At 62.6% G+C, this 11,879-nt stretch overlaps 1 protein-coding gene across 8 annotated transcripts; it reads left to right on the top strand.

The window, feature by feature from the left end:
• The first annotated feature begins 4 nt into the window (after positions 1 to 4).
• On the top strand, positions 5 to 11,093 carry DMPK (DM1 protein kinase). Of its 8 annotated transcripts, none has more exons than XM_081107730.1 (15): positions 5 to 1,710; positions 3,825 to 3,916; positions 4,115 to 4,198; positions 4,290 to 4,385; positions 4,853 to 5,001; positions 5,227 to 5,320; positions 5,570 to 5,776; positions 5,858 to 6,106; positions 6,674 to 6,759; positions 8,133 to 8,244; positions 8,943 to 9,100; positions 9,189 to 9,286; positions 9,450 to 9,496; positions 9,780 to 9,869; positions 10,204 to 11,093. In XM_081107730.1, exons 1-15 carry the CDS (start codon positions 1,551 to 1,553, stop codon positions 10,354 to 10,356), a joined length of 1,875 nt encoding a protein of 624 aa, XP_080963856.1. In that variant the 5' UTR covers positions 5 to 1,550; the 3' UTR covers positions 10,357 to 11,093. The 8 variants fall into 8 exon arrangements, with proteins under 8 accessions (XP_080963856.1, XP_080963855.1, XP_080963854.1 ...); XM_081107729.1 differs by having other exon boundaries at positions 9,784 to 9,869; positions 10,204 to 11,088; XM_081107728.1 differs by having other exon boundaries at positions 5,858 to 6,121; positions 10,204 to 11,088.
• The last annotated feature ends 786 nt before the right edge of the window (positions 11,094 to 11,879 follow it).

The raw sequence follows: 11,879 nt of genomic DNA, 5'->3' as shown, positions 1-11,879 counted from the left end.
GATAAAGTTTATTTAGAAAGTTACAGAGCCCTGGCCAGGTGGCTCGCTTGGTTGAGCATCCAGTGCACTGAAAGGTTGCTGGTCTGATCCTGGGTCAGGGCATGGGGTGGGGAAGATGGAGCACATGCAGCCGATCAGTGTTTCCCTCTAAGCTTGTGCTCCAGTGAAGGTTAGAAAAAAAAAAGAAGAAGTAGTAGAACCGAGCCACCTGGGCTGCATGGGCTCAGGAAACATTACAGAGGCCAAAGGAGGGCCCTTCGAGCTCAGGGACGAAGCACTTGGAGATGGGATCGGAGTGGGTGTGCGCTGGGGAGAGCGCCTGCCCATCAGTCCGCTCCGACGGGCGAGCGGGAGCAGCCAGGCCCTGCCTCCTCCCGCCCTGTTAATGGGAAAAACTGAAGGAGGGAGGAGGGATGTGCTCAGGGCACCAACCAGCGGTGAGCAGGACCCCTTGGATGGAGGAGCCTCTACCCCTAAACCCTTGAGGGAAGAGAACCACCAGGCCCCTCCCGGAGGCCTCGGTGGGAGTTTGCAGCGAGTTTGCAGCGTTGCGTGGCTCGGAAATGCCCAAACCTCCTAAGTCCATGCTACAGGGTCTTCCCAAATGGGGTCTCCCCAGGCAGCTCCAAAGGCCCCGAGCGAGTGCCCGTGAGCACAGGGCTTGGCCTCCTGCTGCCTCCGGCCGGCTTGCCCAGCCCAGCCCAGCCGTCCGGGAGACCGGTTTCCTCCGGGAGCACTGTCCGCCCTGGAAGGGACAACAGATCCCTCCTGGCTGGCTCTCCTGCCCCCCCCCACCCCCCAAGTGTTTGTTTCTAATCTTGGCCTGGGCAGGAATGTGGCTGCATGCCGGGCCCAAGGAGCTATTTTGGGGGCTCCTCTGCCTCCCCCAGTCTTTGGCCAGTGTCACCCCTGGTCTTGGCTCCTGAGGGCCTCCCTTCCCAATTCTCTCACCACCCCTTCCCCACCTCCTGCCAAAAAAAAGAGTGTAAAGCAGGAGGCCTGAGGGCTAAATTTAAACTGCCCCAAAGTCCGACTCCCGGCTGAGTCACCCACAAAGCTGTCCTGGCCTCCTGCCCCCCTTCCCAGGCCTCCCCCCTTTCTCCCCCGCCCCCCCCCCCTACTCCAGGGCTTGGGCGGAGTGTTCCAGGTCACTGGCCCTTAATTGGCCCCCTCTGGGGAATGGGAGGGCTCATCTTGGGCCGTCACACCTGTTGCTTCAGCTTTCCTCTGTACTCTGCCTTTTATTGGGGGGCGGGGTGTTGAATGGTTGAGATTCTCTACCCCCCAGTCTCACACTGAAGCATTCTGGGGGGGCCTGGCTTGTGAGGGGTTAAGGCTGGTAGGCGGGAGGGGGCTGGTCAAGGGGTGGGGAGAAGAGGAGGAGGCCTTTGCAGCCTGCAGAGAGAAGTGGCCAGAGGCCCAGGGGACAACCAGGGACAGGCGGACATGCAGCCAGGGCCTTGGGGCCTGAACAGGGGCTGCCAGGCCCCGTGACGAGAGGACCCCGAGCCCCTGGCCCGGGGAGGGGGCCATGGTGCTGCCTGCCCGACATGTCAGCCGAGGTGCGGCTGAGGCGGCTCCAGCAGTTGGTGCTGGACCCCGGCTTCCTGGGGCTGGAGCCCCTGCTCGACCTTCTCCTGGGCGTCCACCAGGAGCTGGGTGCCTCCGACCTGGCCCAGGACAAGTATGTGGCCGACTTCTTGCAGTGGGGTGAGTACCTGCCTGCATGCCCCCTCCCCACTGGGAGGTGGGGGTAGGGCAGAGGCAGGGAATGGGATTGGGCGTCGGAGGCTCTTGGAGGGCAGGGCAGACATGGGGAGAGCTTCCTATTCAGGGGCCCAGAGCTGGGGCCTGGGTCTTGGGGTGACATGCCCCTACCCCTGTGCCACTCTTGCTGGGCAGAGTGGGGTCAGCAGAGGCCAGGGCAACCATGACTTGGGAGCCATGGTGGGCTGGGCGGGATCAGCCCCCCATGGCCCCCTGCACCCCTACCCCCCAGTCCAGGCCTAGGGACATGCTGGGACTCCTGTCTCTTAGGTGCCCGCACACACCCTATGGCCGCCCCCCTGGTTCCCAGAGCAAGGGGCTCGCACAGGCACAGAGACAGGATGGGGCAGCTGCCAGGGGCGCGGTCCATGGGCAGGTGTTAGGCGCCAGCCTCTCCAGCTGCCCCAACAGGTGCCCAGGCACTGACAGGCTCAGTGACTCAGGCAGGCCCTAGGGGACAGCCAGCTCCAGACAGGAGCCTCCCTGTCCCCCGTCTACCCCCAGGGTCAGCCTTCGCTCCAGCTCCACAGACCCGTTCATTCTCCTTCATGGCCTCCGTCCTCCGCTTCTCCCACAAAGCCCCTTCCTGCCAAGTCCTCCCCAGAAATAGGTCCAGTCCTCCAGAGGGACGATGCTTGAACCCCCGCCTCCTGCCTCGCCGGTCCCCACCCTCTCCTGGCTGGACTCGGGCTCACTGGGGCGTCTGTGACAGTCTGCCATCTGTCCCTCCAGGGCCTGTCCCTCCTCGGCTTGCTCTGGGTCCTTAGGCTCCTCTGTCCCTGGGTTTCCTCCTCCTGCCTCCTCCCGCCCCTTCTTTCCTTGTGTCCATCTCCTCGGAACCCAGGCCCTGCTCCTCTCCTTCTGCCTCCCAATTCGCAGATGGGAAGGTGGAGGCCACTCAGCCTCTCAAGAATCTCACCCCCACGCCCCCTAGCCCCTTAGCAACTCTCGCAGACTCCTTTTTGCAGGGATGAAGTTTGACCTGCGGGGTGAACTGAGACCTGCGTGGGGGCAGGGGTCCGGCTCTCCTGGGAGGAGCACTCCTTTTGTGGCCCGAGCAGTATCCTGCGGGCCCCTCCCCTGCGGGCTTGGGCGGGGGAGGGGGCCTGGGTTCCCACTGCCTTAAAAGGGCTCAATGTCTTGGCTCTCTCCTCCCTCCCCAATCCTGGGCCCTCGCTGGTTCTTCCCTGCTGGCCCACTCTCCCTGAACCCCATCTGGACGCCTCTCTCCCCTCCATAACCACTGTATCTCCCCTCATTCCTGCTCACCCCCATCCTCTCTCCACCCTACCCGAGGTCTCCAGTGGCTTCCCCCCCCCCCGGGGGTCTAGGCCTCCCTCTCCCAAGTCCCTGAGTCTCCTGCCTCTCCCTGCCTCAGTCCCCACTCCCCCCTCTATTCCCAAACTGCCCGTTAGCATTCCTAGCTGTAGGACCTTGGGCAAAGGAGTTCACCTGTCGGAGCCTTGAGTCCCGTCTGTAACTAGGGGAGGACAGAGCGCTGCTCCCGGACTGCAAGGACTGAGAACACATTTGAACTGGGCCTGGAGCCCTGGATGCGGGTCCACCATGGCCTTGTCCCCTCTTCAGCTCCTTCTCCCGGCCCCGCCCCCCAAGTCACTGTTTCCCTGAGTGTGGTCCAAGGGCCTAGAGGGACTGGGTAAAGCTGCAGGTTCGGACCGTTTCCCATCACCCCAATTGGGGGTGGGGGCCCAGGGAGCTAGAACTGGGCTGATCCTCCCTGTTCCGGGGCCTCCTTTCTGCAGACTCGTGTCCCCGTACCCCACCCCTGCTCCCACAGGAGCCCTGACCCCATGCCTCGTCCCAAAAAGGGGTTCCCGGGCCTCCCACTTCTGTAGGAGGGCAGTTTTGCATCCCCAAAACCTCACCCAGTGCTTATGTGGGGAAGCCTTTGGGAGGCCAGCAGTCTTAAAGGGCAGGCAGAGGGGGAGGTTGAGAGTGAGGATCAGCGAGGGGAGACTGAGGCACAGGGTGTGGGACTCCCTCCCCGTCTCCACTGTCAGTCCCGGTGACCCTGGTTCTCCCCGCCCCGCCCCCAGTGGAGCCCATCGCGGCGAGGCTTAAGGAGGCCCGGCTGCGGAGGGAGGACTTCGAGATCCTGAAGGTGATCGGACGCGGCGCGTTCAGCGAGGTGAGCCCTGCCTTAGGCCGGCCCCAGGGCTGGGGGCGGGGCTTAGAAATTGATGAATGAGTTTAGAGCCTGAAACCAGCAGGGGCGGGGCTTAAGACCGATGGGCGTGGCGCGGTGGGCGGAGTCTCGGTGGAGTCCGGCCTGGGCGGTGGGTGTTCCTCCCCGCCGCCACCCCAGCCCCCGCGTGTCGGCCTTCAGGTCGCGGTCGTGAAGATGAAGCAGACGGGCCAGGTGTACGCCATGAAGATCATGAACAAGTGGGATATGCTGAAGAGAGGCGAGGTGAGGCCCGTGCCGGCTGTGCTGCGCGCGGAGGAGTCTCCCCGCCACCCCCAGCCCCCCAACCGCCTCAGCGCCTCCCGCTGCCCCGCAGGTGTCGTGCTTCCGCGAAGAGAGGGATGTGCTGGTGAACGGGGACCGGCGCTGGATCACGCAGCTGCACTTCGCCTTCCAGGACGAGAACTACCTGGTGAGTCCCGGTCGGGCGACTGGAGGGACGCACCTCCACCCAAGGCTGTCAATCAAGGAGGCGGGCAGAAGCGGTTTTAGGGTGGGGAGCCCTGTGGTAGGAATAGGCTTCCTTTCCCGGGATGGCGGGCGTTCGCAGGCCGATTCTGGGGGCTCTATAAAGCTGCGCCTTGGGGGGACCTTACCTGGAATGGGGGAGCTCTGCGGAGTCTGAGCGGGGGGTCTGGGGAGCTGTGCACTCTGGGCACCAGGAGGCCTCTGGGTCCTCTTCTCGAGGGGAGTGGATCTCTGCCTAGTGACATCTGGCAGAATTGGGGGTTCTGGGTGGGGGAGGGGGTCTCTGATTTGGCCTGGAAGACATCTGGGGCTCCCTTGGGGCTGCTGCTGCGGGATCTCTGGGAGTCTTTGTCCAGGGCTATCAGCCCGATCACCCCGGGGCTTACTGACCCCGCGACACGCCCCCTCCAGTACCTGGTCATGGAGTACTACGTGGGCGGGGACCTGCTGACGCTGCTGAGCAAGTTTGGGGAGCGGATCCCGGCCGAGATGGCGCGCTTCTACCTGGCGGAGATTGTCATGGCCATAGACTCGGTGCACCGGCTGGGCTATGTGCACAGGTGGGCGCCTCAGGGGCGGGGGGGGGTAACCTGGACAAATGGTGGAGCCCGGGGCGGGGGGGCAGCGCCTGGAGAGGGACCTGGAGACAGAGCCTGAGGGCGAGGCCTGGAGGCCTGGGAGCTGGAGAGTCTACTCTAGTCCCTAAGAGAACGGGGCCTGAGCCTGGTGAGAGGGTGGGAGGGAGGCTCACCTGCCCCCTCCGCTCCCACCTCCCCGCTGGGCAGGGACATCAAACCCGACAACATCCTGCTCGACCGCTGCGGCCACATCCGCTTGGCCGACTTCGGTTCCTGCCTCAAGTTGCGGGCAGACGGAATGGTGAGCGGTGCGCCCACCGGTGCCACCAGTGAGGGCTGGGGTGGGGGCGGAGGCGGTGCGGAGGCGGTGCGGAGTGCGGGGCGGGGCGGGCTGACGCGCGTTGGCAGAGCCAGGCCTGGATTTGGGGGGCGAAGGAGGAGGAGTTAGGACAGGCAGGGGGCGGGGCCGGGCGCTGGGCGTGGCTAGAAGGAGGCGGGGTCAGGGCTCAGGGGGGCGGGGCTGAGCCCAACTCCGATTCTGTTGACTCAGGTTCGGTCGCTGGTGGCTGTGGGCACCCCCGACTACTTGTCCCCCGAGATCTTGCAGGCCGTGGGCGGCGGGCCGGGGCCGGGCAGCTACGGCCCCGAGTGTGACTGGTGGGCCCTGGGCGTGTTCGCCTATGAAATGTTCTACGGACAGACGCCCTTCTACGCCGACTCCACGGCCGAGACCTACGGCAAGATCGTGCACTACAAGGTGAGCGGAGCCCCGGGGGCCCCGGCCCCTCTGCGCCTGCGCCCAGGCTGACAGCCCCGCTCTCCCGCCCCCTCGGAGCAGGAGCACCTTTCCCTACCGCTGGCGGATGCAGGGGTCCCCGAGGAGGCCCGCGACCTCATCCAGCGGCTGCTGTGTCCCCCGGAGACGCGGCTGGGCCGGAATGGAGCAGGCGATTTCCAGAAGCATCCTTTCTTCTTCGGCCTCGATTGGGATGGTCTCCGAGACAGCGTGCCTCCGTTTACTCCGGATTTTGAGGGTGCCACCGACACGTGCAACTTCGATGTGGTGGAAGATGGGCTCACTGCCATGGTGAGCGGGGGCGGGGTAGGTACCTGCGACCCCTGCTCCATTAAGTTCGGGCAACGACAGTGCCCACCTCCTGGGGGCCTGACATCATTTCTTCCCGTGAACTGCTCTGTGCCTGTCCAGGGCTGGGAGCCCAGCGGTGGCCTAGACTCGCAGTCCAATGGGGGACACAGACTTGTCCCCAGACGATGACACCCCAGAGCAATCAGGGCTGGGGTGAAGGAGGACAGGGGTAGGGCCTCCTGGAGAAGGGCCCTATCGGAGCCAAGGTAGAAGGCAGGAAAGCACCATAGAAAAATCTCCCTCCCTGAGGCCGCCTCCCTCTCGCTACACAAGCTGTCTTGGCGCTCAGTCAGCCTGGTGCCCTGCGCTGGGCACTGCCCCCCTGGTCCCGCAGCCACTTCCGTTTGGAGAAGTAGATACTGATACTGTGGCGAGCACCTTGAGGGAAACAGGACACCATGAATGACGGAGGGACACTTTATAGGCCCTAAGGAAGGGTGGGTTTGGGGGGAGATTTGAGACGTAAGGGGTGAGGGGCCAGCCTCCTGTCTGATTCTCTTGTATTAGGAGACGCTGTCAGACATGCGGGAAGGCATGCCGCTGGGGGTCCACCTGCCTTTTGTGGGCTACTCCTACTCCTGCATGGCCCTCAGGTAAGAGCTGCCCCTGTGTGGCTTGTGCGGAGCAGCCTGGGGGTGCAGGAGGCTGCTCAGGGTGACAGTATCTGGGCCCATCAGCGCCCAGTAGAATTGCTGGATCAGTCTTGGAACCTTACTGACTTGGGACCAAGGACTCTTAGGAACCCAGAGCTATAGGGCCTTAAATCTCAGACCACAGTACTTTGAAATGTTAAGATTCGATTGTAAAACCTCAGAGCCACTTTTAAATTTCTAGTACAGAGTCACAGGACCTCAGAATCCTAGAAAGCAAAATGTTTAGAATTTTAAAACCGATCTTAAAACAACACAAATTCAATGAATCACTCACATAAAGCCTTTCTAAAACATTAATTCCAGCCCTTGCCGGGTGGCTCAGTTGGTTAGTGCTGCCCCGATATACCTAGGTTGTGGGTTCAATCCCTGGTCAGTGCCCATACAAGAATCAACCAATGACAGCATAAATAAGTGGAACAACAAATCGATGTTTCTCTCTCTTCGCTCTAAAATCAATCATTCAATAAAAAATAAAACAGGAACCCCACTAATAATACATTGCTTGGCATTAGTGAATTATAATATGTGGATAAGAAAAAGGAAGTCCATCATCAGCAATGGCCCCTGGCTCATGGATACACACACATTTTTAACCCCGAGAACCTGCTGCATTCTACCCTGTTTTGTTACCGACAATGTATTACCAACACCATTGGTTATGAATGAACTACAAGCTGATCCTGACCCGCTGTGTATACTCTCCTTATTGGGCAGGCAGGACTCAGTTAGCCTGTCCTCGGCCCTAAGCCAGGCCGCATGAAGCACAGGCTGGTCCAGGTGCATGTGCCGATGGTTAGGTCCCTGAACACAGTTCCACGAGGGGCTGCTGGACTGGGAGGAACACCTGCTTTTACTGCCACGTAGTATGTAGGGAGCGTCTGTGTCCCGCCCAGTAGCTGGGCGTGGGGCGTGTGCTGATGTCTAGAGTCCCGGTCTTGGGATCCACACACAGTCCTAAGACTCTACCTTTGGAGGTGGGCAGTGTTCCACTCAGTGGGTCGCCTCACTGTCCTGAGGGCCCTAGGAGAGGGGTCTGCAAAGGGCACCTGGAGAGGGAGGAGATGAGTGGGCCCTAGGACATGGGTGTTCCCCGAGTTCCCACAGAAGGTGCAGAGGGCAGCTCCCAGGGGCCCGAGGCCATGCAAAGGGCAGCCTTTTTCCTTTCCAAGAGGAAGACCTGTCACACCAATTTAGCAACTTGTTCCCTTCACTCTGCCCCCCTCCTCAAACCACGGGACTTTGGATCTAGCTGCCCCATGACCAGAGGTTAGGGAGTCCTGGCTCTCTCCCCCTCGCCCTCTCTCTCTCCCCAGGGACGATGAGGTCCAGGGCCCTATGCCCATGGAACTGGAGGCCGAGCCGTTGCCTGAGCCACCTGTGCAAGTGCCCAGCCTGGAGCCCAGGGTGCCCCCACCGGAGGAAAAGGTGAGTTGTTGGAGGAAAGGCAAAGATTTCCAGGGTAGCGTGTGCCATGGAGCACTAAGCCCTCTGAGAGCTGACTCACAGAGACGGAAAATGTGTTACTTCCGTCAGAGACGACCAGAGGGCACTGAGTGTGTGTGCCGGGGACTCTCTGGGCAGGGGAAGCCCTGCAGAAGGAGGGGACCACCCATGGGAAGGAAAGTGCCCACTGGTTAGCAAAGGCCCTGAGGTGGGAACCAGCTGGTTTGTTCGTGACCCTGAAAGGCGGGTATTGAAGCTGAACTGTTCCAGAGGAAGGGGGGTGAAGGGTGAGGGGAGGGAGGCTGCAGAGGTCAAACCAAACCAAACCAAACCAAACCAAACCAAAACGGGCCTTCTGGTGCAGCAGGCCTTCTGCCGGCCCTGAGGAGCTGGAGAAGTTTTGAGCAAGGCTGCACCGTGGACAAGTTGAGTTAGTGTTTTAGGAACAACCCTTTGGTTCCTGTAAGGAGGTGGATGGAAGTGGAGCCCATGAAAGGCTGGAGACCAGGGCGGGAGGTGGGTTAGGGAAGGAGGGTGCCTGGATCATTGCAGGAACTGTGGGGATTCCAGAAAGATCTAGGAGTGTAGAAGGCAAGAGAGGATCCCAGGCCTGGAACCTATGCCCAAGTCCTGAGTGCCCCAGGAGCCACGGCAGCCCTAAGCCCAGTCCCTATGTGCAGGCTGAAGTGGCAGTTCCAGTGGCAATCCCAGCGGATGTGGCAGAGGCCGAGGTGACCTTGCAGGAGCTCCAGGAGGCCCTGGAGGAGGCGATGCTTACGCGGGAGAGCCTGAGCAGGGAGCTGGAGGCCATCCGCACGGCCAACCAGAACTTCGCCAGGTCGGGGTCAGGGCACAGGGGCCTGTCGCTACCTTTAGCAGCCTCTCCCAAAGACCCCAAAGGGCTCACGGTCCTTACCTCCCCTCAGTCAACTCCGCGAGGCTGATGCCAGGAACCGAGACCTAGAGGCGCACATCCAGCAGCTGCAAGAGCGGATGGAGGGGCTGCAGGCGCAGGGAGCTGCCGGTGAGGCCCTCATCCACCTCCTTCCCCTAGGGCACCGGGGGAGGGGGGCTCGCCAGCGTGTGTGGACACCTGGGGGAGGGAGAGTGGCCCAGGCTGAGGCACACCGCGCCACTGTCCTCCTCCGTCACTGCACGCACCCTACACCTCTCTCTTCTCCTTCCAGCTGTCACGGGGGTCCCCAGTCCCCGGGCCACGGATCCACCTTCCCATGTAAGACCCCTCTTTTTCCCCTGCGTCAAGCCTGCTGCCCCCTCTTTGCAGACCCTGTCCCCATCTCCCCGTACAGATTTAGGGCTCACCTACTCCTTTGGGGTTCCAGGCAACAGAACCTTCCATTCAGCCCCATATCCACTAGCTCTCCCACGGTTCAGGCTTCTCACCAAATCCCGTCCGGGAGCTCCCTCGATCCCCTCCCCGACCTCGGTCCCCTGTCTCTCGCCCCCCACCGAGGCGGCCGGGCTCCGATTGGGTCACCTGTCCCTTCTCTCTCCAGCTAGATGGCCCCCCGGCCGTGGCTCTGGGCCAGTGCCCGCTGGTGGGGCCAGGCCCCATGCACCGCCGCCACCTGCTGCTCCCTGCCAGGGTACGTCCGGCTGCTTCCACCCACCCGCCCGCCCGCCGCGGCGTCCCCCGCCGCCTCCACGAGCCCCAAGCCGCCTGTGCTTAGCTGCTCCTCTATGAGGCTGGGCTTCTGCGGGAGGGAGGGTGCTTTGGCAGCCAATCAACGCAGCCGCTAGAAGAGCAGCCAATGACGAGTTCAGACAAGACTAGAGGCTTGCAAGCCGACCAACCACAGCTGCCCGAGTTGTTGGGGGCGGGAAGAACGAGGACCGATCTATGAGCGGGGGCGGGGCGAGTCCCAGCAACCAATCAAGTATCCGTTTACACCCGTGCTGATCCCGCCCTCTCCTCCGCAGGTCCCTAAGCCTGGCCTATCGCAGGCGCGTCCCCTGTTCCTGTTCGCCGCTGCTCTGGCTGGTACCGCCGCCCTGGGCTGCACTGGGTTGGTGGCCTGCGCAGGCCATCCCGCCCGGGTCTGGCGCCGCCCAGGAGCCGTCTTCGTCCCCTGAACTTTAGAGCCCCGGCCCGTCCTCCACTCGGGCCCCGCTGGAGGGTTGGGTGACGCGCGCTCGGCCCAGAAGCCACTCACATCACCTCCCGGCTCACACCGCTCCAATGTGCGCCTCCACCCCAGCTGCAGCCTTGTGATCCGGCCCGCCCCCTGGCGGCCGGGGAGGGAGGAGCCGGGCCCGAGGCCGGAGCGCGGGGCTAACAGGAGGCCTGTAACCCGAAGTGGTGCTGTGGGTGGAACGCGGACCACTTCCTCCAGCCTGGCTGAGGCCGCGACGTGGATCGGCACACTGCGATCGAGAGAAGGCAGCAGAGCCAGAGCTCAGCCATCTGTTTTTCACCCTCCACGCACCCCACCCACATCGGCTCGAAAACCACCAATCCTTGTGCATGAAGCCCTGCTCGCTCGTTCTCTGCGAGAGAATGTCTAGCGCGAGCCCGCTGTTTTCTGGAACCGTTCGCTTGTATTAGCCCCGCTTTTTCGGGGCCTCCCGCACCCTCCTCACGTGCGCTGCTCTCGGAGCCTCTGCCGGCTCCTCCCGCCTCGGCGGTTTGGGTATTTATTGACCTGTCTCCCGACCAGCCGAAGGCTCCAGGACCCTAGCACCCTAATCCACGTTTTGGATGCACTGAAACCCCGACCTTCCTCGGTATTTATTGTCTCTCCCCACCTAGGAACCCCACCCCCGACCCTTGTGAATAAAAGGCTCCCTTGTCTGCCCCAAGCTCTGAACTCCGCGGTGTCTGCTGTTTGCGTTGAGGGAAAGAGGTTGCTCGGTGGGCCAATCAGAAGGCGAGCGGAAGTGGCCAATGGCCTGCCGGGGACTAGCCGAGGCGGACGAATCAGAAACGTGGGTGGACGTTCGGGGGCGTGGCCTCAGGACTTAACCAATAGGAAGAGGCAAAGGGGCAACCCACCCTCAAGACACCGCCCGTTGTCCAGCTGCGGCCCAGCTGTGCCACCGGCTCGCGGGGAAGAAGTGGGCAGCACCCACCGCGCGCGCGTCCATCCTCCTCCTACTGCGCCTGCGCGGGCCACGCGCATCCGTTCCAAGGACTTAACGCTCCAGAAAAGTTACAGCAAACTTTCTAGCTAGCCTGTTTCGCCCGCCCCTTCTCCGTGCCAGACCCGCCCCCCTGTGGAGCCGGGAATTCCGAGGGGCGGAGCGCAGGCCGAGATGGGGAGTGTGGGGGCATTCAGAGGACCCTGGAGACGAAGGCGTGCAGAAGCTCAGTCTTGGGGCGGAGGTGGCTTCGCGCCCTTAGCCCTCCCGGACGGCCCGTTACCTTCTCCGTTGTCCCGATGGGAAACTGAGGCCCTGAGCAAGAGGCACACGCGGGGGGAGGCAAAAAGAGCGGCCTGAGGCGGAGGGAAAACAAAGGGAGAATCACGGACAGACGAGGAGGGGAACGGGCACACACAGACATTGGGAGACCCAATCGGGGCGCTGGGCCAGGCACTGGGGGATTCGCAGGGTCGGCAGGGGGAGAAGATCGGGAAGCGCGAACGGGGGGGGCGGAG

Source organism: Myotis nattereri, assembly GCF_964212035.1.
Source record: "Myotis nattereri genome assembly, chromosome: 15".
Lineage (NCBI taxonomy): Eukaryota > Metazoa > Chordata > Mammalia > Chiroptera > Vespertilionidae > Myotis > Myotis nattereri.
Note: the sequence above shows the minus strand (reverse complement) of the source record. Positions and strands in the feature narration are given on the sequence as shown.

Bases quoted from the DNA above. Each gene is read 5' to 3' on its own strand.
- DMPK (XM_081107734.1), top strand. From the start codon at position 1,532: ATGGTGCTGCCTGCCCGACATGTCAGCCGAGGTGCGGCTGAGGCGGCT. The intron at 1,711-3,777 runs GTGAGTACCTGC...TCCCTCCCCGTC, and splicing joins GGCCGACTTCTTGCAGTGGG to TCCACTGTCAGTCCCGGTGA. The intron at 9,101-9,188 runs GTCGGGGTCAGG...ACCTCCCCTCAG, and splicing joins GCCAACCAGAACTTCGCCAG to TCAACTCCGCGAGGCTGATG.